At 39.8% G+C, this 22,139-nt stretch overlaps 3 protein-coding genes across 6 annotated transcripts in view; 2 read left to right on the top strand and 1 right to left on the bottom strand.

Moving 5' to 3' along the window:
- Nucleotides 1–2,965, bottom strand: part of LOC308412622 (laminin subunit alpha-3-like) — a 62,382-nt gene extending 59,417 nt beyond the window's left edge. For 2 of the 3 annotated variants that reach the window (XM_080907122.1, XM_080907123.1), the window contains exons 1-2: nt 2,172–2,963; nt 1,494–1,646 (exon numbers count right to left, since the gene is read on the bottom strand). In XM_080907122.1, coding sequence (XP_080763248.1) covers nt 1,494–1,646; nt 2,172–2,435 — 417 coding nt within the window. In that variant the 5' untranslated portion in view covers nt 2,436–2,963. Of the gene's footprint in view, nt 1–1,493; nt 1,647–2,171 lie in introns of all 3 variants that reach the window. The other variant, XM_080907124.1, reaches the window with a different exon arrangement.
- Nucleotides 2,966–3,785: 820 nt separating this feature from the next.
- On the top strand, nt 3,786–13,356 carry vps4b (vacuolar protein sorting 4 homolog B). Of its 2 annotated transcripts, XM_080862152.1 has the most exons (13): nt 3,786–3,940; nt 6,547–6,658; nt 6,925–7,025; nt 8,863–8,974; nt 9,274–9,421; nt 9,520–9,578; nt 9,766–9,885; nt 10,023–10,179; nt 10,331–10,479; nt 11,133–11,214; nt 11,297–11,516; nt 11,597–11,737; nt 11,837–13,356. In XM_080862152.1, exons 1-13 carry the CDS (start codon nt 3,920–3,922, stop codon nt 11,936–11,938), a joined length of 1,524 nt encoding a protein of 507 aa, XP_080718278.1. In that variant the 5' UTR covers nt 3,786–3,919; the 3' UTR covers nt 11,939–13,356. The 2 variants fall into 2 exon arrangements, with proteins under 2 accessions (XP_080718278.1, XP_080718279.1); XM_080862153.1 differs by lacking the exons at nt 3,786–3,940; nt 6,547–6,658; nt 6,925–7,025 and adding an exon at nt 7,723–7,971.
- A 1,340-nt stretch (nt 13,357–14,696) lies between these two features.
- kdsr (3-ketodihydrosphingosine reductase) lies at nt 14,697–20,153 on the top strand. The gene is made up of 10 exons (XM_080861844.1): nt 14,697–15,182; nt 15,823–15,912; nt 16,170–16,226; nt 16,443–16,508; nt 16,582–16,677; nt 17,456–17,647; nt 18,205–18,288; nt 18,452–18,535; nt 18,649–18,750; nt 18,846–20,153. Exons 1-10 carry the CDS (start codon nt 14,994–14,996, stop codon nt 18,963–18,965), a joined length of 1,080 nt encoding a protein of 359 aa, XP_080717970.1. The 5' UTR covers nt 14,697–14,993; the 3' UTR covers nt 18,966–20,153.
- Nucleotides 20,154–22,139: the final 1,986 nt, after the last annotated feature.

Here is a 22,139-nt window from a genome sequence, read left to right as displayed (position 1 = left end):
CCGTTGGGTTATTGTCTCTCCAGAAACACTTCCCTTGTGCTTTTGGAAATCTGTTTTTTCCTATTTCTGTTTTTTATTTTTGTCATTTTTCCTATTTCCATTGTGTTTTGTGTGCTTTTGCAGCATTTTTCTTATTGCTGTTTTTTCTTAAGTTGCAGTCCGTTTGGCCTCTCAGGCCCACCGTAGTTTTTAATGACCTGGCCCACTTAAGATCAAACTGAGCTGTAAAATGAGTTTGACAACCCTGTTCTATGCATCAAGGAGCTGCAAACATATGATCATATAATTAAATTACAAAAACAAAAATATCTTAACACGATTTGAGCACTAAACATTAGGATGCAAGGGCAGCAGGTGAGCATTTAGAGTCGTGGTGGAAAAAAAAAAAAGAAAAACTGTGATATAGGTGAAACGGGTGTGTTGTGTGTGCATATGTAGTTAAGATTGTGTTGTATTGAAGGGAGGCAGGGTTTTGTTTGGTTGAGTTACAGTCCGAGATCTAGCAACACTCTTCTAGAACCCTATAATGCAATAATACTGCTTTCCCTGCTCCTAAATAAACTGAGCATTACCATGTATTAAAGGCAGACATCTCTAAAAGCCCTGCATGTGTCCATCCTCTTGGAAGCTTGGACTATATTTAACCATGCAGGAGCTTTGCTCAGCTCAGTCTGTCTAAAAACAGAGACAGAAAAGCCCACACCCATTGTCTGACACAGTGCCCACTGGGAGCCAAAGATGCAACACGTGTGCAGGGGAGCACTTTTGCTCCTCTCTCTCATTTATTTTTTTGAAGTCTTCTCCAAAGCTAGTCAAAACCCTGATCACGTAAGAGGTCCATGCCTCCACCTAAACTTCTCCTATTCGATTTTACATTCTCCTGATCCCTAATCCAGAGACAGCATTCCTCTCTTTCCTCACGGTGGATAATTGAGCATGAGGTGCTGTTTTATGGGCCGTTAGCCAAACTCCTGCCAGAGACACACAGCTCAGGATGGAAGCATGCTCTCCAGCTAAAGGGGCGTGAATCTGATTCCTGGCAAGAGTCCAACTGCAGCACATTATTCACATGATTACTGCTAGCTGAGGTGATGAAGCTCACACTGAAAACATAATCATGTTACACCTTTGGAATACTTATGAAGGGAAAAAAGAGAAGTTTTAAAAAAACGATTTCTTGCCGGCATATCAAAAATAAATCAGCAGCAGCAAAAACAAAGCAAAGACCAATAACAAAAAGACAGAAAGTGGTACAAGAATATAACAGACTTCCCATTTCACACCAGCAAAGGTGCTCTGTCACCTCACACAAATGGAATAACTTATTTCACAGCCACAAAGCAATGGCAAAGGAAGACATAAATGTTCCTCTTCTCCCCTTGTAACATTCAGGTGCTATGTTTTACTGACACCACTGAGCTATCATTATTCACACAGCTGGTATTAACCAGGAGACATCTGTTCATGTGTAGTGTGAGTTATGATAATCTCACCTGTCCAAGGTCCAGGGTAACATTCACCTCATTGTAGACAGTCCCCCTGGAGAGAGGAGGGCTCTGCCACCACCGTTCAGTCCCATCAATGGCATTGGTCACAGGGTGGGCTTTGTTTGGGTCAACGGAGTTGCAGTAGTCACAAAACTGACCCTAAAAGGTATCAGGTCGTTAGTATTCAGAAACAATTAGCAGACATGTTTAATAATGGTGGAGGTGCTTGCAAAAAACTTACCTGTACTGCCAAAAGCTTAAAACAACAACAACAACAAAACAACAACGACAAAAAACAAATAAATATGATATCTTTAATGTAGATTAATGAAATTCTTGACTTGAAAAAGCTTGGGAACGCATTTTATAGTATTATAGGGCTGTAAAAGCCTTATTGCCCTGGGAGATCTCCTAAGGAAATAAGACCCCTGTTGAAAGGGCATTTCCTTTAGAAAATGTGGAACTCAACTACAATGGTGTAAAACTATTTCTGGCAGTTGTGCAACTTGGTCAGGGTGGGCAGTTAATTGTCACGGTTCCCGGAGGGGTTCCTGGTAGTACTAGGAGCATTGGACTGGGCCATTAAAAAGGACGAGTGGGTCGCTAGTTACAGGAGTTCCCACATTACAATGTAATCACCACGTCCCCATCCTTTTACGCATGCACGAAGGCTTATTTCCTTACCTGTATATTTTGAGTAAGAAGTCCATTTGTAGGCCCTCCGACTAGTTTACAATATAAATCATATCTCGGTGTGCCAGCCTCATCCTGTCCGCAGGTTGCTGTAGCGGAGATCCCGGAGCCCTGTGCGAGGTTAAAGTATGGTGGATTCAAACTGAAACCTGTTAAGTCATTAAAAGTTTGTTGTCCGTCCGCGTCCCTGAAAAGCGTCAACCCAAGAATAAAAAATCCAAAGAGGAGATGAGCTCCTCTCATCCCTCTCGCCATGTTCCAAAATTACAGATCCGTGTTGCTGAGCGCAACCCGCAGCGTGCAGCGGGTCTTGTCATCTAAGGATCTCCATGAAATGCGCTAATGGGCTGCAAGTTACGCGTGGGGGCTCTCTTTTAGCGGGTTAACGCGTCTGTTAATCCCAAAACGACGCTTTTAAGTGGATCTTCTGCTGCTTGGAGGTGTAATCTATTTCCATCGCATGTCACCAAACTCAACGCAGACAGCACTGCGTGCTCTGAACCAGACGGTGCGGCACACTGGAGCTATCAGGTGTCAGGTCGATGGTCTGAGCTCGACGCTGGTCCGCTGAGTGGGGCCAAAGGTCTGCCGTCACAGCATTCACCAGAAGCTCATCTTTTGTCCTTTTTTTCTTTCCTTTTTCGGTGTAAAACTTTTTTAAAAGGATTTAACAGTGTAAAGTCACTGCGTGTGACCCTGTTTTGAGACTTCTAGGAGCTTTTAAACCAAAACATCTCCAAACACATGAAAGATTCAGACTTAAGCGTGGGGCGGTCCCAGCTGGTGGAGAATAGAGCTGCTGCAGGTGGAGCGCCGACAACCAGGGAATTAGTATACTATATTTTTGTATCAACCCTTAGCTAGCGTGAAGTGTGCTGACCACTAAATTTAATTTTCCACCAGTTAATGTTATTGTCTCGTTAAATAATGCGGTGTCCAATCCAATATTTTGGATTCTGAAGTGTGGCATAAAAAGGGAAAAATTGAATTACGACTGATTATTGAATAATACGTCTGTTTATAGAAAAAAAACTGTCTGTGAAAGCATTAAGCCTACACTCGGAACCTCATATCATGTTTTATTTGTATAGTTTTCGCGTGAATATAGAACAGCAGAATCTGGCGCGCTCTACACCTACGAAGTGCCCCCTCCCCTCCCCAGGAGTTCACAATGACCGTATACAAACTTTTATACAGTATGACTCGAACGTTGTTGACTCTTGCACGGTGATCTTGGGGCGACCTCTAGTGGTGCATATATCACATGTCGCATCAGAGAAGGGGATTTTAGTGCGTATTCGCACATGCGAACGTCCAGATTTATGTGCCTTTTTTTAACTACTGCAACCGAGTTGCATCTAAAACTCTCTCTATCTGACTTTTATTTACTTTCTTATATGTGTGACGCCACCCCTAAATTTTTTTTCAGTGAAAGCAGACAATAAAATTCCGAACCAGCTTTTTCATGCTGCTGGACAATGATTCAGTGATTCAGCAACACGTATTGACTTTAACCAGCACAACAACAATTAAGTACAGTGACTCAGTGACAGGACGGGTGTCCCGCATCGTTCTCATTCTTTCTGACTGGCTGACTGGCAAGGCTACTTTGTTGGACGCGTGTGTCAGAATGCTAAGGCGGTGACAAGCAAACAGGAACTTCTGGCATTGTCGAGTAAACGAAACAGAGTTTCGGGTGTTGAATCTGTTGTGCTTCTTTAATTCGTACGGGACTCCTCATGGAGCCAACAAATCTGCAGGTAGGTTAAAAAAACAACAACTTTAAGGCTGGAAAACGTCGTGTTTCTTACGTGTTTGCAACTTCTTCTCATACTGGAGGGAAATCACAGAGGGTGTTTCATGTTTGCAGTTTTGCAGGTTTCGTTTTGACACGGTTGACTTTGTTGATACTTTTTGATCCGTGCTTTGTTTTCTAAGTTCTCTATTTGTGTGCCTCATTAGGTCACTTCCAGAGCTAACTGCATCACTGCCCGCAAAATAGGGTTGACATGAGCGCGGCAGATTCAGAGGCAGTTCGTGAAAGAAGTAACGAGGTGTTTTAGTCAGGGTTAATTATAATCAGTGAACTAACTAGTTTTAATAATGTATTTTTCTACTGTTTGTTAAATCTGATGACGGCAGTAAATACCCTCACCGACCACTTCATTAGATAAATCTGCTCAATTGCTCGTATCAGCCAGTCACACGGCAGCAACCCAGTGCATTTAGGGGCAGTGTTGTGCAAAAAAAAAAAATGATAGCCTGTATTAAAACGGTCGTAAATGACGTGTTGGTTTATAATCTGTGGAACAAATGTCAAATCTGTCTCTCGTGAAGTCATTCTGAGCCACAACCAACATTTCTGTCAAGAGGTAGAAGCTGCAATCAGTTTATTGGCAAAGAGACTTTTATATATCTTTTATAAATAGTCTCACTGACACTAAAAAGTCATGTTTAAGAGTGAGCTGCTGAAGAGGGCAGCAGAGATGACAAAAAATATAATGGTTCTGTAAAGACTCTTTTAGTCAGTGCTATTTTAAAATATATGATAACATATGTACAATAAAGCAGACCCATAAAGATACTTACAAAACAGGTCATTTCTTTGTTTTATATATAACCACCTGATAAATCTTGTTAACTGCAGTCTAGTTAACCATAAAAGAAAATGCATAGCACATAAAAGCATCTGATATCACTTTTTGACACAGCAATGTTCAAACTGGGCATCAGAATAAGGAAGAAATGTGATTTACGCAACTCTGAACACGGCGTAGATGTTGGAGGCAGACTCGTTGGTCAGAGTATTTAGTGGGATTTACCACACAGGGGAAAAAACACCTTGTTGATGGCCAGACTGCTTTTCATAGATAGGACAGCAACAGTAATCCAAATAAGCATTTGTTACAGCCAAGGTACGCAGAAGAGCCTCTCTGAATACACAAGACATGTCTAACCTTGAAGCAAATGGGCTACACCAGCAGAAGACAACATCAGGTTCGACCCCTGTCAGCTAAGAACAGGGAAACTGATTCTAATTCTCATGTGTTCACCATAACTGGACAAAAGAAGATTGGAAAAATGTTTCCCAGTCTGAGTATCCGTATTCTCTGCCATTCAGGTGGTAGGGTCAGAATTTGGTATAAATAAAATTAAAGTATGGATCTGTCCTTCCTTGTATCAACAGTTCTAGCTGGTAATGGTGATATATTGGTGTGTGATATGTTTCTACAACACTTTGTATCAACTGAGCATCATTTAAGCTCCAGTATTGCTGCTGACCATGTCGATCCCTTTATGTCCACAGAATAATGCACTTTGTCACAAAGCTCAGATCGTTTCAGACTGGTTTCTTGAACATGACAATGACTTCTCTGTACTTAAATGGCCTGCACAGTCACCAGACCTTAATCCAGTAGTGCACCTTTAGTGTAGGGTGGAATGGCCAATTTGAATCATAAATGTACAGCTGACAAATCTGCAGTAACTGTGTAACACAATCCCGTTATTATGAACCAAAGTCTCAGAGGAATGTTTCCAGCACCTTGTTGAATCCGTGCCATGAAGAATAAGAACAGCTATGGAGGCAAAAGGAGGTCCAACCCTTTACTAGCAATGTGTACTTAATAAAGTGTCCATTGAGTGTATATTGCTTTTCATAATACACGAATGGGTAGCTAGAGGTGGATGGCACACAATAGCCTCTGCTAATTTTCCACATAGTTTTACATTGTAAGGTTCAGTCTGTTCACACAGATGAAAGACAGTACAGTCTTTTAAAGATTGGCAGATAACAGCAACAGTCTTGACTGATTTTCACTGGCAGTTTTGAACAGGAAACACAAAATTGAAAACACTTCTATAAATTCAAGAAACATTTCCAGCTACAGAATGATAATAATGCATGGAAGTTCATTCCAATAGAAAATTCAGACCAAGGTTATGAAGGGAGCTCTCAGGGTGTCTATCTGCAGTGTGAACCTGATGGTTCATTACTTCATAAATGGTGCATGCATATTGATTACCAAATTTATTATAAGATGGGTAAATACAGGTAGGTCATCTTTAAAAGCCATGAACTTTTTTGGATTTTCACATTTAAAAGTATCAGAATTTAATTATATTTTCCTTTCCCTTTACTCAGCTTTGGAACGGCCCAATTTATGCACTAGCTCAAAGCCTCAATGTTTTTATTATTGTTAGTGTTCCTTCATAATCCATGTTTCTGACTTCAGATAGTGAAACATCAGGATACTTCATAGAACACTTTGGTGTTATGACCTGTTAAGGTTCATGAATGAACTATGCTGGTGGATGTAATAGAAACACAAGGTCTGAACTATTGATCCATGTCCTGTCGTTTCAGAAAGCTATTGCCGTAGCACAGAAGGCCTCAGAGGAGGACGAGGCTGGAAACTATGAGGAGGCCATCCGCTCTTACCAACATGCTGTCAAGTACTTTCTCCACATTCTGAAACGTGCGTCACCATTGTGACTAATATCACGCAGCTAATATCACCCTACTGTTATCTGAAATATTACAGTATACGCCGTCCCTTCACTCTGAAGGCGGCTGCACTATTGGACATCAGTGAAGGAATACACTCAACTCTTGGCTGAATTTGGCTGAAACATAAACAGCTACATAGTTTTAGGCCAACACATTTTTTAGTTGTGATGTGTGATGAGAAAATCTTTGTGTGTTTGCTGAAACCATTGTTTCATTGTTGTTTTCTTCTTTCAGGTGAACCTCAAGGTAAAGATGGCAACCAGAAGATAAGAGATAAATGTAAACAGTACTTGGACAGAGCGGAAGAACTACAGGAGTACCTAGTGAATAAAGAGGTCATTACAGATATGACAGTACAAAATATTCCCTGTACAAATGGATCATGAAAAAATTAGTGGGGTGGGGCAGTGTGAGAGTCCTGCCTATCATTTCAAAACTTCAAGGGACATTTATTTGTTGTAAACTAAAAATAATAATAATAATAATAATATAAAGAGGACAAACCACACACACACACACCACATGACAGCAACACAAAATTTATAGAGGCATGAAAAAGTTCATCCATACCCAGTCTTCACTTTATAGGTCTTAAAATACAAGGAGTGGAGTAAGTTAAGTCAGGAAGAGTCAAATACCTTGGGTCAGCCATGCATTCAAAGCAACAAACAGTGCTCAAGAGAGGTGAAAAAGAGAGTGCAGGCAGGGTGAAGAGGGTGGAGATTAGAGTGATTTGTAAGACAAGGATAGCAATAACAGCAACAGAGAAGGTTTACAGAAAAATATAAAAACTGCTATGATGTATGTTTGGAAGTGTTGTCATCGACAAAAAGGCAGGAGGCTGAGCTGAAAATGTTAAGATTTTCATTGGGAGTGACCATAATGAAGAGAATTACGGGGCTGAAATAGTTAGGACAAGCGCAGTTTTTTGTTTTAGAAAAAAAGGGCAGCATTGAATGGTGACAGTTACTGAACTGCATCTATGACCTGTGTTTACGATGACTGTGTGGAGGCTACGTCTTGACGTCATTACATTTCGTGCACGCGAGTATCGACTTTTCAATGCGGAAGTATCTTCCTCGGCTCTGAGAAGGGAGCGTTCAGAGATACGAAAACACCAAAAGAAGTCAGCTTGAAACCTCGTTTGCGTGTTTACAGTCTACGCGTGTAGCTGATTTCTTAAGTAGAGTGTTTAAAAAATAGTTTACTCGCGTGGTGTTACGTTCGCTTTGATTACTGGGCAAGTGATCCGCCGTTATGGCTGCCAACAACAATTTACAGGTAAGTTGGGGGACCAACCCTAGAGGAGGCTAAAAAATAGCTTAAAAAAAACGCCATAAAAGTTGTTTAAACGTTGAAATAAATTGGCTACAGTGTACTAGGTGCTAGTAAGAAACACTTCGGGGCTAGTTTTTAAGGTTTGCGCTTGGTTTCAACCTTTCCATCGGTGTTAAAAAACACAACATTAGTAACATTAGCTGCTAATTAGCATACTTGGCTAGCTTATCCCACAAGACGCCAGTGTTGTAGTAAGTAAGATACTGACCACTCAAACCTGATACTATGGTCCATGTGTATTACAAAGATTCAGTTTGGGGTTTTTTTCGTTTCTGTTTTGTTTTTTTCAGCTGAATTGTGCCGGAAGCCTCATAATATTACTGAGTTGCTAACAACTGGACTACAAGATACCTAATCAGCTTAACGCTGCTAGCTACTTTTAAATGGCTTCAGAAAAGATATCAAATTTAAAGAGCAAAATGGGGTATTCTGGGTTGTTCTCTGAACATGTAAATTCTGCTGAAGTTGCTCTTTATAGATAAACTCACAAAAAGGAAGTGAAAGAAAGCGTTGACTGTGTGTTTGTGTGTGCGCGCGGTGTCACCTCACTGCACAGGTGAAGCTTTACAGTAGATTACGACCACTTTATATTTTACTAACGTGAGCTTTAGGGGACATTTAGTAGATTGTTTTAATATTATTATCATTATTTCCTTACTCAGTTAAAGTTCCAACTTTATGTGCTGGTACTTGTCCTTTTCTTGTCTTGATGTTTATTTTGATTATCTATATGTGTCTCATAATCCAAAGACATGACTTGTAGGTTGTCTGCTCTTTATTCTTTTGAACAGCCGCGAGTTTCAACTGAACTGACATTGTCCTTTGTTATTTTAGAAAGCCATCGATCTTGCCAGCAAGGCGGCTCAGGAGGATAAAGCCCAGAACTACGAGGAGGCTTTACGCCTATACCAGGCTGCTGTTCAGTACTTCCTTCATGTGGTGAAATGTGAGGCATGAGACAGCACAATGGCACATGTGTGATAATGACAGAAATCATAGTTTGATAATAGTCATTGATACCTGTACGTTTTTGTGGGTCAGATGACAGATGACTTCATGTGACTTAAAAAAACCGTGGGCCGTTTTGTACACTTTGATAGTAAGAATAATGATAATAGTTGTATAATTTTAAAAGTACTAAAAGAAGGGTTTTGTTTTAAAGCAAAAAGGTTGTACAATAATTTTTGTTGGTTTGTTTTTGTTTTGTTTTGTAATGTATATTGTGTGTGTGCTGATTTCTGACAGATGAAGCCCAGGGTGACAAAGCAAAACAGAGCATCCGGGCAAAATGTGCAGAATACTTGGACAGAGCAGAAAAGCTGAAAGAGTATCTCAAGAAGAAAGATAAGGCCCCTGCTAAGCCTGTCAAAGAGTCGCAATCTGATGACAAAGGGTGTGTTACTGGGCGGGGCAGTAGAGCAAATCAGCTCATGTGATGCTGTTAATGTCATATGATTGGAAAATCAAGATAAAATATGTTTTTGTCTCCAGAAATGAAAGTGACGAGGGTGATGATCCAGAGAAAAAGAAGTTCCAAAATCAACTCTCAGGTTTGTAACATTTCTTAAATCTTTATATTAATATAAATCAATATAAAGACCACTGAAACCTGATGGCTTCAACCTTCTGGTGTTGCGTGCTTCTATGTTAAACCACTCTGTATAGTATGTATATTTTTGCATGTTTATTAGTTTAAATATAAGGCTTGTCAGTAATGTACTGTTTATCTTTTCCCAGGTGCAATTGTTATGGAGAAACCAAATGTTAAATGGAATGATGTTGCTGGTTTAGAAGGAGCCAAGGAGGCGCTGAAAGAAGCCGTTATACTTCCAATCAAATTCCCGCACCTTTTCACAGGTAAATCTCTGTGAATAAGAACCCACTTCACTGTGTGGTTCTTAAATGATAGAAGAAATAGTTGTGTGTCAGAGTGTAGTAAGTGATGTTGTGGTCATACTAATTTAGATTAAATTACCTCTTTGCTTGACTGACAGGAAAGCGAACTCCATGGAGGGGCATCTTGCTCTTTGGCCCTCCAGGTACTGGAAAGTCTTACCTGGCTAAAGCAGTCGCCACAGAGGCAAACAACTCAACCTTCTTCTCAATCTCCTCATCGGACCTCGTCTCAAAGTGGCTGGGAGAAAGTGAAAAGTGAGCAGCAATTCACAGAAGCACAAATTAACCATATGATTTTACTTTCTAACATATAATGTGCAATATTGGAATATAATATACAAAACTATCCTGCAGCCAGCTCTGGCTGCCATTTCATTTCCTTAAAAGCTTTCTTTTTGCTTCCTAGGTTGGTGAAAAACCTTTTCAGCCTCGCAAGAGAGCATAAACCTTCTATCATCTTTATTGATGAGATTGACTCGCTGTGCGGGTCCAGAAGTGAGAATGAGAGTGAAGCTGCTCGCCGTATTAAGACAGAGTTTCTGGTTCAGATGCAAGGTAAGGGTGATTACTAATTATGTATAAATAATAAGAGAAATGAATGTGGGATTTTTTTTTCAGTAATGAAATATTTGTGCCATAAAGTGACTTTTCTATTTCAGTATCTTTCTGTATTTTAAAATTTTACTGACACCATGATGGGATAACCAAATGTATGTAAATTGTTGTTATATGACTATAAGGTACTTATAAGCATTCAAAATATTTAGGTTACTGAACACTGAACTTAAAAATGAAATAAAATCATACCCCATACATCCCTCTTTTATAGCTTAAAATAAATAATAAAGCTAAGTTACCTTTTAGGTAAGAGTAATTACTAAGAAATATTAGAGTTCCCATTTAATCCTGGATGGCTGCATAAAGCGTGTTCACAGAAATATGAACAGTGTAATTCAATCTGGTCTAATTTAGAAGTCATTTAGTACACATTTTCCATAATCTGCTCTGAATCTGGACTTAAACTCCAGCTAATTTGATCCAGCTGCACAGATGTTATGTCTCTAACCTATGAGGTATCTAAACATCCACTTCTTTGCTCTTTGGCTGGCCTGCAATAGAAATCTTATGTGATTGCAGATTTTTAGTAGGAGGTGTTTGACAGTAAGAGAAGCTCATATTTAATTTGCACTGATTGTGTTTTTGTACAGGAGTTGGAAATGACAATGAAGGCATCCTGGTTCTCGGCGCAACAAACATTCCGTGGACTCTAGACTCAGCCATCAGAAGGAGGTAATCATTATTAGTCATTTATAGTTGCTGTTCTGCTGTCATTCGCCTGTGTGCTCACTGAGGTCAAATAAAACCATCACAGATTTGAGAAGAGAATCTATATCCCACTGCCTGAAGAGCACGCCCGCGCCTTCATGTTCAAGCTCCATCTGGGCTCCACTCCCAACAGTCTCAACGAATCTGACTTTAACACTCTGGGCAAGAAGACAGACGGATACTCAGGAGCAGATATCAGCATTATTGTCAGAGATGCTCTAATGCAGCCTGTTCGAAAGGTCCAGTCAGCAACCCACTTCAAACGGGTATGCCTTTCAAAATGTCTGTTTAATTCTAAACTGTAGTATGCTGTGAATGTTGTAATTAAATATTTAATTTGAATAAGGTACGAGGTCCATCAAGAGATGACCCCAAAGTTACTATAGATGACCTCCTGACTCCTTGCTCACCGGGTGATCCAAACGCAATTGAAATGACATGGATGGAAGTCCCTGGGGAGAAGCTGTTGGAACCTGTGGTATCCATGGTAGGAATATGAAAACCCTAAATTTTTCCACCCATTTCCGCATTGGAACATGTTCAAATCTTTATTTTTTCTTTTCCTTTTTCCCCACCCTGTTTTCAGGCTGATATGTTGAGGTCTCAGTCCAACACGAAGCCAACAGTTAACGAACAAGACCTGGAGAAACTGAAAAAGTTCACAGAGGACTTTGGACAGGAAGGCTAGGTTGGGTGATTGAGCCAAACCAAGCGAAACCAAAGCAAAGGAATTGTAATTGTGTGTCTTTACTGTTCTTGTCCCTTTCCCCCTCCTCACTCTTTCCTTCTCATCCTAACCATTCACATGACCGCGAGGGTTAGTCAACTGGGTGAGATTACTATATTGTTTTGCCAGTCTGATAACCACACTAAGGGTGCAAGACTCGGTTTTATTTGTTAGTCACTATTTTCCAAAGAAGATTAAAGATTTCCCACCTACATCTGACTTAACTAAAGAATCAACACAACTCTGGAAGATAATTTAACTTGTTCATTAAAGTTTTCGATGAGCAAAATACTCATGCAAATTAGAGAAACTAACTGCAGTTATTCTAAGTAAGATTGAAAACAAAATCATGTATTTTACGGAAAGACTTTCTCTTGTACACCTCAGAAGAAAAGGACTTAGTCTCTATTTTTTAAATAAGAAACAAGCATTTTATAGACTATGTGGTACTTTGAGGAACATATGTATGAGTTCAAAGAATATTTTGTGGCATTGTTGGTGTCATTGGCTCCCAGTGGTGGATACAATTTAGAGAAAAAGATACTCAGGACGAGCAGTTCATTAGCCTCTGTGACAGTTTTGGATTGTTTATCCACTTTCAATACAAATTATGATTGTGTTTATTCATTTGAAATAAACATGGCTTTTAGGGTGGATCACTATTGGTGCCAGACCAGCATTACTTTCATTTATCAAGAACTTGTTAGCTTTGAATTGCTTTGTCTCACAGCTTGTTTCTTTTGTTTGGTTTTTTTGTTTGTTTAGTTTTTTTTTTTTTTAATACCTGTTGTACATATTTTGTATTTCTGTCCACAGGATTCACTAATTATCTGTAATAGCAACCGAAAAATTAAGCCTTATATTATGACAGCTTTAGCACCTCACAGCTAATAAGCCACGTGAAATGTTGAAGCCTCACACTGATGGCTCAGATGGAGAAATCTTGTGTACTTGACAACATAGAATGCATTTCCAACCATGAACTTTAAATAGCCATAAATGGCAGTGTGCACCGTGTGCCTTCTACAAAAGTTGCAAGGGCCTTTTTTGTTCCAACTGAATGGTTATTTCTATTGGTTTATTTCTAAATTTCTTAGTCCTACTGCTAATGTATCAAGTGAATTGTCACTACAACTAAGAAATGTATATTACTTGTACATTTCGTGTAAGTTCTTTTAGAGACAATATACAACCTTAGTCTGTTTCCCTGCAAACTGTCTTTTGATGGGGAATATCTTCATTTTACTGTAAATGTATAAATATATATATAGCCAACTCTCAAGCCTTTTCTTTGTGAAGAGGTTATCAGTGCATATGATTTTCTGTTTTTCATTTCCACAGTGTAAATAAAAGGTAAAGCAACAAAGAGAAGCTGTTTACTTTTTCCCTGTAATGAATCAACTGTGCTGTTGCCAGTAATTTAAGGTAGAAATGTAGTTTTAAAAAAGTCACAGAGTCAGCCTACCTGATGAATGTAAAGCTGCGTGTGTCAAAAAAACTGCAAGTTCATTTGGGTGTGTAGCTATTAGGGGTGGGTTCTTATAATCGATTCATCGATTAAAATCGATTCTGGCTTGGATAACGTAAAATCGATTCATTAAAATCCTGAATCGATTTTTTAATATAAATTTATTTTGCCCAAAATGCCAGAATCTCAGGTGAAATCTCACAAAATTTCAAGAACCACCAAACAGTTAAGACAGTAAATGAGAGCAGGAACACGGATTCTGCACAAAGACTTAAACACACAGCGGGACCCGCGGATCAGAATCAGTTAGATGTCGCTTTTCTCACAGTCGGGGCTGAAAGCCGACAGCTCGCTGACTCTGATCTGTCGGCGGGTCTGCGCTTTGTGTGCACGCCCTTTATGCGCCGATTCTAAAGCTGTTAGTTTGATCTCTCTCCAAACAATATTGACCGAACCAGCAGCAAAAGAAGATCCAAACGCTTCACATAAACATCGTCATGAATTCACTCAGACTTTTACTGTTTTGCTTCCACTGCGATGCACAGCTCTCTCTCTGTACTTCAAGAACAGTTTCCCTTTCTTCATTATTCGCTTGCTTGTTACGCACAAGTCTACTGTTGTTTACAGGCTGTCGGCCGCTGTTTTTTCCCTTTTACATTCTTCCGAAAAGAAAACCTCATTTCTGCTGTTCAATACTGAACAAATTTAAACTTTTTAAAATTATTCAAAATGCAAAACGCTGTCTGTAATAAAACCGCTGTAACTTCAGAGGTGATGTTCATATGTTGATTAATGGTTTTCTTTCGTTTTTGATGTACTGCAGAATATTTTTATAAAATCCCAGGCCAGGAAAATCACCTTCATATTTTTCTGTGTTTTATCCTCAGCTACTTTGACACAAAGGCCTCTGCTGTGATGCTCACACCTGTGATAAAGTCTTGCGTGTGTCAGCTTCCTTTTTATTGATACAAAAATATGTAAATGTACTGATCTGAATTATAATATTTCTGACTGTCAAAATTTCCCAGATTTAAATCGAATCGAATTAAATCGAATCGTGGATCGAATCGATTCGGGGCCTTGTGAATCGGAATTGAATCGATTCTAGAAATCAGTGACGATACCCAGCCCTAGTAGCTATTGCTCAAACGGATACTACGAATAAAAGTGGTGGTGCGTTGCATTATGGGAATTGCTGTTCAAGCCCGATGAGCCAACGTTGCAGGTTCCAGAGAGCAAGTGCATGCTTTAGAACTACAAGTACCACGTAGCACAGTTCGGCGTCCGCTAACACTTCGATTTGTTTTGGTTCATGTAGACTGCGCTTTGTCACGGGGGAGCCGAGATTCACCGCTGCACTCTAACCTGATTGTTACACGTCTGTGACCTGCTACCGAGCTCTGGGGGAAAAAAAAAAAACTCCTCCGGGGTTTGCATTTCGCCGCCCCCCTCTTTCAGCACCGCCGCCTACCTCGTAGCTCTCTTATCGGACCCCCAGAAGCTGGCCTGCTAGTTAGCAAACAAGCTAACGATTGCCAGATTTCACCCATGTCCTCTGAAGAAGGGTTCAGCTCAGCGATAACAGATTGGCTTTTTATCAATTCCTGGTGGCTCCTTCTTCCGTTCATCATGCTGCTTGTTGTCGCTGCCTTCATCGTTGCTTTTGTGTTGCTGTTATATATGATATCGCCCCTCATTAGTCCCAAGCCTCTGAAATTGAACGGGGCCCACGTCGTGGTAAGTGTTACGGTTTAGCTGGCTGGTAACGGTCGCTAACGGCTACTCATAACTGCAGTTTTAAGTTAGCCTAGCTGAGTTTAAGGTTAGCCATAGCTTTATATTTACGTTAGGTGGCGTATTCGCACTTAGCCTAAGGACAACAAGAAGTCGTAACTTTCTTTTTTCTTTTTCATCGTTTATTTTAATAGTAGCTGAGTTTATTGCGAAAGTCAGGTGTCTGTCGTGACACGCCCACATATGAGCTAAGGAATATTGCTTTAATTAATGCTTCAATCTTACTTCACAACCTGTTTTATACTTGGATAAAGTATAATCCACTGAAATAAAACCAGTGCAGTAACCACTAACTTCAGGTAATTCAGCTTGGTTAATGATAAACTTCGCAGGCAGGCCACTAAAGGTAAATATTGTTTGCTTTACCTTGATGTACCTAGTAAACTCTCAGAGACAACATTGTGGGGTTAGGATAATTTTATTATGCAATAATGCTAAAACAGTAGGAAAAATGACTTTTTAAACGATTAACTTTATTAAAGCTGCATTACCTTTTGAGAAACATAATTAACATTTCCAGGTTAACCTGTGCCCCAGTCTGAGTTGCATTATCATTTACCCTTTTGTTTGAACTTTGATTTAGGTGACAGGAGGCTCCAGTGGGATTGGGAAATGCATTGCTATTGAGTGCTATAAGCAAGGAGCGTTCATCACTTTGGTGGCGCGAGACGAGGTAAGCACAAACATTTAGCAGATCCTACCTTGGAGTGTAGCCTCGTCAACAGGCTGTTTGTTGTCTGAGCGCATCTGATGTCACACAGTCAAACTCTAAAGGTGAACTTGTTCCATGTCACTCACGTGCAAAAGTGCACGTGAGTTGACCCGCATTATTACATGTTTTCATTTAGTTGTGGAGTTCATGACATTCATAATGATATTTGCAAGCTTTTGTGTGTATAACAGTAAACATGCATTTTTTTTTTCCTGTAGGAGAAGTTGCTTCAGGCAAAGAAGGAAGTGGAGAAATTTGCCATCAATGACAAGCAGGTATGGGTTCAGTATGTATTTCAATAAAAGATGCCTTTTATTAAAGAACTCATTAAAAGTATATTCTACATGCATAATCTTTCCTGCACACATTTTCCAGATGTGTAGGCTTAGAGAAATGATTAAAGTAAAGATAAATCATTAAAAACGCTGCATATGTAGGCTGTGAAAAGTGATTGCATTTTGCATTATTAAAATCTTGGTTTCCTTATTTAGGTGGTGCTCTGCATCTCAGTTGATGTTTCCAGTGATTACAGTCAAGTGGAAAACGTGATAAAACAGGTAGTGTTACCCTCTAATGGAACATAGCTTTAATAATTAAGAAGTACAGCAGTGACTTTTTCCTGTCGTGCAGGCTCAAGAAAAGCTAGGTCCCGTTGATATGCTTGTGAACTGCGCTGGAACTTCAGTTTCTGGAAAGTTTGAGGAAGTGGAGGTAGATCGTTTTAAAGTAAGTACCTGCAGTCATTGGATTCTTTAAGTTCCAAGGACTTTAAGCTTCTCATAGTAGTGCTAAAAACTGTTTAGAAGTATACAGTTATTCATTGCTGATAATTACAACCGGGTGAAAGATCAGAATAATAAAGCTGTGTTGCAGGGGTGTGTTTTTTGTTTTGTTTTGTTTTTTCCAAATTGAATCACACATGAGAATCGGTTTTTCCTTGATTATAATAGGCTTTTGGTTAGGTGAAACACATGTGGACTGTTCAGTGTAATTTCCATTACTTCTGGGCATTTGCTAATCATAAATGTATTTTATGAATGAGCAAATTAAATCCTCCATAAATAAATGATTAAATAGATTTTTATAACCTGAGGGGGAAGGCCATTATATTCTTTGGGAAGCTTCACAATTCCTTCTTATATGAATGGAAAAACCTGCCGCGAATTTAATAGGTTTGATCGAGAGCATTAATTTCTTTAAAATTACTTAAAATTATTGGCTGTCGACATAATACATGTGCACCAAAGCAGGAATTGGGTCTTTTGAAATGAGTGTCATACATTATGTTCTTATTAGAAAAGGTTTGATTTGTGACTTGGTAAGAAATCACATTACTGTCAGAATTTCTGAAGAAGTGGCTAAATTTATGGCCTTTGGCTTGCTGTGAATCAAGAGACTTTGAACTGCTCAGGTTTTAAAGTGACTGAAGCTGCCTACAATTATGTAATGTACCATGGACACTGGTTATAGTTTAATGTAGTATTAATGTAGCCTTCGTTTCCAGAAATTGATGGAAGTGAACTACCTGGGCAGCGTTTACCCAACACGAGCTGTCATAACCACCATGAAGGAGCGAAGAATGGGCCGCATCATGTTTGTTTCCTCCCAGGCGGGCCAGATTGGTCTGTTTGGTTACACTGCCTACTCCCCATCTAAGTTTGCCCTGCGAGGCCTTGCAGAGTCGCTGCAGATGGAGGTATGTGTTTTGCAAAAATTGCCTTCAAACACGCTTGAAGCAATTCTTAGCATTCCTTAGCATAGAATATGAATGACATTGCACGACCAGAAGTAGGCAGGACTGAAGATAAACTTTTCTCAATTTCCTTCAACTGAAGTAACTACCAAAGAGAATGACATTTGATCTGAGAGTAAATGCATTAGAGGTTCATCTAAGCAGCCAGAGCCTGGAGTGTCCACAAGCACCCAGCCTTCATATGCAACAAGCCTGTATTTGTATAGCGCTTTTACTAGTCCCTAAGGACCCCAAAGCGCTTTACACAACCAGTCATCCACCCATTCACACACACATTCACACACTTGCAGTGTGTCTGCAGCTTGAGTGAAGATGATGATAAGGGACATTTCACTAGAGTCAGTGCTGTAATGATTATACTTTTTCTACATATAGGTAGCATTCAGGCTAACTTTTATTGCTTGTCAAAGAGCTGTTGAAATGTTAACGTATGTAGTTAGTTGTCATGGTCTCAGTAGTGGAATTGCTAAGGCAGTTATTGCTCTGTTTTCCTTCTGCAGATAAAGCCCTACAATATCTACGTGACTGTGGCATACCCCCCTGACACTGACACTCCAGGACTGGCTGAGGAGAACAAGACAAAGGTATGCAACAGTACAGAGAAATACTTACTTTTCTTACTTCCTGTTTCTTTATGTAAATTTTCTTGGAGGTGTTTTCCCTTTATTTTCACATTTTAGACTGCTGCTTAAATGCTTGCGGTCTTACCCCCACCCCTCTCTCTCTTTCTCCGCTTTCCTCTCCCAGCCTCTGGAGACCAAGTTAATCTCTGAAACCTCTGGAGTTTGTCAACCAGACCAAGTGGCCAAAATCATTGTCCGGGACGCAGTGGTAAGAAGCTCGGATCACATTCAGCGCCCAGTTTAAAAATGAGATGTGTGCTCTGTATTTTGTTTGTTTTTCCTTTGGCAAATGTATCTGCTTGTTTTTCGTTCATCTCACAGCAGGGGAACTTCAACAGCTCTGTTGGTCCAGATGGTTACATGCTATCAGCGCTCACCTGTGGAATGTCACCCGTCACCTCCATCACAGAGGGTCTCCAGCAGGTACAGCCCTGTACATGATAGGAAATTGCAGGAAATTGCTCCTCAGCAGATCTGCAAATTTAAGCCTAACCTTTTATTTTGAAATTCCCGCACAGATCGTCACCATGGGATTGTTTCGGACCATCGCACTTTTTTACCTGGGGAGCTTTGACAGCATCGTGCGCCGCTGCATGATTCAAAGGGAGCAGTCAAAAGCGGCCAATAAGAGGGAGTAACAGCAGCCTTACCTTCACCTCACCCCGATGCCCCCAACCCTCTACCCACTGCCCTCCCAGCCAGTCCCTTCCTCCAGCTGTACAAGTGCACAACCGTAGGTGGGGGTGGGGTTAAAAAACAAAAGGCCATGTCAGCATTTCTGATGTCAACTTTAGCAGATGGAATGGAAGAAAGTGGCAGATGTTTACGTGTCTACTCCACAGACTTGATAGCCATTTAGATGTATTTTTTTCCCCTGGTGACTTCAGTTTAATGTGTCCACCTGCTTCTTTTGGAAGCAGCCTTACTTTAGAGGAAAGAGGGGTGACTAAAAATCCCACATCCTGATTTCCAGTATCTAGGCTTCCCTTCTTCAGTTTTTTTTTTTTTTTTTTTTGGTTCCCACAGAGAAGAAAAGCAACAGCCCGTCTAACCGGTTGTGCCAAATATGGCCTGAATTTTTTATTTTTTTTCCCCACCAGAGGCTATAGCGAAAACAGAATAGTTGTTACTCTCTTTTTCGTCATGTTGTGCCGCATGTATCAGAGATGTCCATCTTTTAGAGAGTTTTTACAGTTTTCACTATATAAGCCCTTTCTTTCCCACCTTTTCCATACTTCAGGTCTTTGCCGGCAAAGATCCTTCCCTTTTTTTTTCCTCTCTCTCGCTCTTTTTTGACTGAATAACCTCTGTGTTTAAAAGCGGTCGTGACCCACAGTGTTTTGTTTATGCTGCGGGATATTTTTGTTTGTGTGTGAACTGAGGTCATACATTATACGACAGTACTCTTCCATGATATCAAAGGGCAGGAGAGAGCTTATGTTTGTCTTTAATTTTTTTAAATCTATATTTCATAAAATAATCTCCACATATTATCATTATTATTAAGAATAGTGATACTATTCCAAAACGTTACGTGCAGCGTTGTCGCTGAAAACCGTGGGATGTGCAAGTGTGTTTGCTGTGACTGAGCCGACCACCTCCGGAAAGAGTAAAGCCATTCGAAGTTTTTGTCTCGGGAATAAAGACAGCAAAAACGTTTTCCTCGTCATTCCAGCTAAGTGAAGAAAGTAAAGCAGGTACTATGGGTTGAAGCCATGAAGTCGTAAGATTAGAGTGGGAGGGGATACACAAACAAATAAACCAGCACATAAATTTAAGTTTCACTCATGCACTTGTCAGTTTAATTTTAAAAAAAAAAAACAAAACACTAATAAGTTGCTAAAGGAAGCATGAAGCGTATCATTTTTTACTTGCAGTTTTTTGTGTCAGTGCACATTCTCAGCCATCCCCAGTGAAGATGCATAATCTGTCAGGTTGGTGTAACTCAGAGATGGGCGGGACTCGCTGGTTCGGGTTGTGTCTCTGTACATCTAGTGAGGGCGCTGGTGAGTCATCTTATATAATGGCCAAACTTTTGGAGGAACAAGAGTGGAAGTGTTAGCCCTCATCTCTACAATGCTCTTTTTGTTGTTGTTGTTGTTGTTGTTGTTGTTTTGTTTTTTACATGCACTGACGCTGTCGTGCACTGCTGGGACTTCAAAACTCTCTAGATTACAAAATATAGATTCCCTTCTGATTTCTGTCAAGTCTTAGTTACCATCTGACTTTCTTATTGTTTTGAATGCAAAAGGAAGAAGAAAATACAATGTTGACTCTCGCAAGTCTTCCTTTGGTCCAGTCGGAGAGAATGTACTTTATAACAAAGCGATACAAATCAGAACATAGGAACATTATTTTTTAAATACACCAATATTTGAATGCCAAAATGTGTTAAGACAATTTCTTGAGATCGCAGCACATTTATTTGTGGTTTATTTTGATGTCGCTGCTCTTTTGATCTTAGTGTTAGTTTATAAAAGCTGGAGAGCAGCATGCGGCCCATTCTACAGCCTTAAGACGTGACTACTGATGAAGCGAACGCTATGAGAGAGTGGACCCGTCCGCAGAACAATGTGACTTCATACGTTAGTGGATGATTGGTTTACCGGGTGATTTTTTTTTTTTTTTTTTTTTTTTTTTTTTGGTGACTTATTTGGTGTGAAATGCCAACTGTTTGGGGGGGGGGGAGGGGTTTGGGTTTGTGTGTATGTGTGTGTGTTTGGTCAATTTCTAGTGTTTCTATGACAAAAGAAGCCTTACTGAAATCCAAGACATGAAATTGAGAATGGATGACTCATGTTTGATGATGTTCTCATTTGATATTGGTTAAAGGCGTACTGTCCCGCACTTGAGAGCTTTCCATAAATGTACATTTATTGCTTTAAGAAGGTTTTTCTTTTTTCTTTTTTTTACCTTGAGGTAGCAACACATTGATGGATAGAACATGTAGCTCATGTAAAAGCAGTTTTGTTTTCACTAACACAACTTTAAGCTATGCAAATGAAGCCTCTGCTAACAATATGTTTAAACATACAGTAAAGATTTAAGTTCTGTAAGAGTCACGCTAGTTTCCCTCGTTTAATGGTGTCATTATTGGATGCTCAATGGATTTAAAAGTCTTGAACATGAAAGTCATACTGCACTCTTTGGTTTCACGCTTTTTTCTGTTTTCTTTGCTTTATACTCTTTCTGCCAAAAAAGCTTAACACCTTCACCTTGTGTGCCATTGAAAGAAAATGTGAGGAGTGGAACATTTCTTTGTCTTATTTTCTTACATGATAAACTAAATAAATACCTGTGAAGAAAACCTAAATCCTTTTACTCCTGGGTGTTGTTGTCTCTTCTTAAATTGCTTTAGACCTCTTTGACTGAACTTGCCTTAAGGGGGGGGGGATGATTAAATCTCAGCATGATCATGGTTCAGAAGTTTTGACAGTGCAGGGTTTGTGTAGGACTGAGGATGTTAAGTATTCTGTTTGATAGAGGATGACATTTAATTTTTTCATAAGGGAACTTCCCAAAGCAGCAGCAGCTCTCGGGTTTACAGAGTGCAGGACTTTAGATGCTTCGTTAGACCTGTGGGAGAATAAGTAGATGACAAATAGGGGAGATGCTTTAAAAAAAGATGAGAAAAGTTTAAAGAAGACAGGGAAAATGTAGACTGGTGCATCAGTTTTGCACTTGTAAGGTTAAATCTGTGTCCACAAGGGGGTGGCTGGACTACATCAAAGCAATCCCTCGCCAGGGTGGTCCTCTGCCCCTAACCCTGTGATCTTTTTAAGATTTCTGTCTTCGATCATAAAAAATATCTA

Source organism: Rhamphochromis sp. 'chilingali', assembly GCF_963969265.1.
Source record: "Rhamphochromis sp. 'chilingali' genome assembly, chromosome: 16".
Lineage (NCBI taxonomy): Eukaryota > Metazoa > Chordata > Actinopteri > Cichliformes > Cichlidae > Rhamphochromis > Rhamphochromis sp. 'chilingali'.
This window is presented reverse-complemented; position numbering and strand designations above follow the sequence as displayed.

Coding starts and splice junctions, on each gene's coding strand:
- vps4b (XM_080862152.1), top strand. CDS start 3,920: ATGGAGCCAACAAATCTGCAG. Junction 7,026..8,862: donor AGTACCTAGTGAATAAAGAG/GTCATTACAGAT, acceptor TTGTTATTTTAG/AAAGCCATCGATCTTGCCAG. Junction 8,975..9,273: donor CTTCCTTCATGTGGTGAAAT/GTGAGGCATGAG, acceptor GATTTCTGACAG/ATGAAGCCCAGGGTGACAAA.
- kdsr (XM_080861844.1), top strand. CDS start 14,994: ATGTCCTCTGAAGAAGGGTTCAGCTCAGCGATAACAGATTGGCTTTTT. Junction 16,509..16,581: donor TGGAAAACGTGATAAAACAG/GTAGTGTTACCC, acceptor CCTGTCGTGCAG/GCTCAAGAAAAGCTAGGTCC. Junction 17,648..18,204: donor CAGAGTCGCTGCAGATGGAG/GTATGTGTTTTG, acceptor TTCCTTCTGCAG/ATAAAGCCCTACAATATCTA.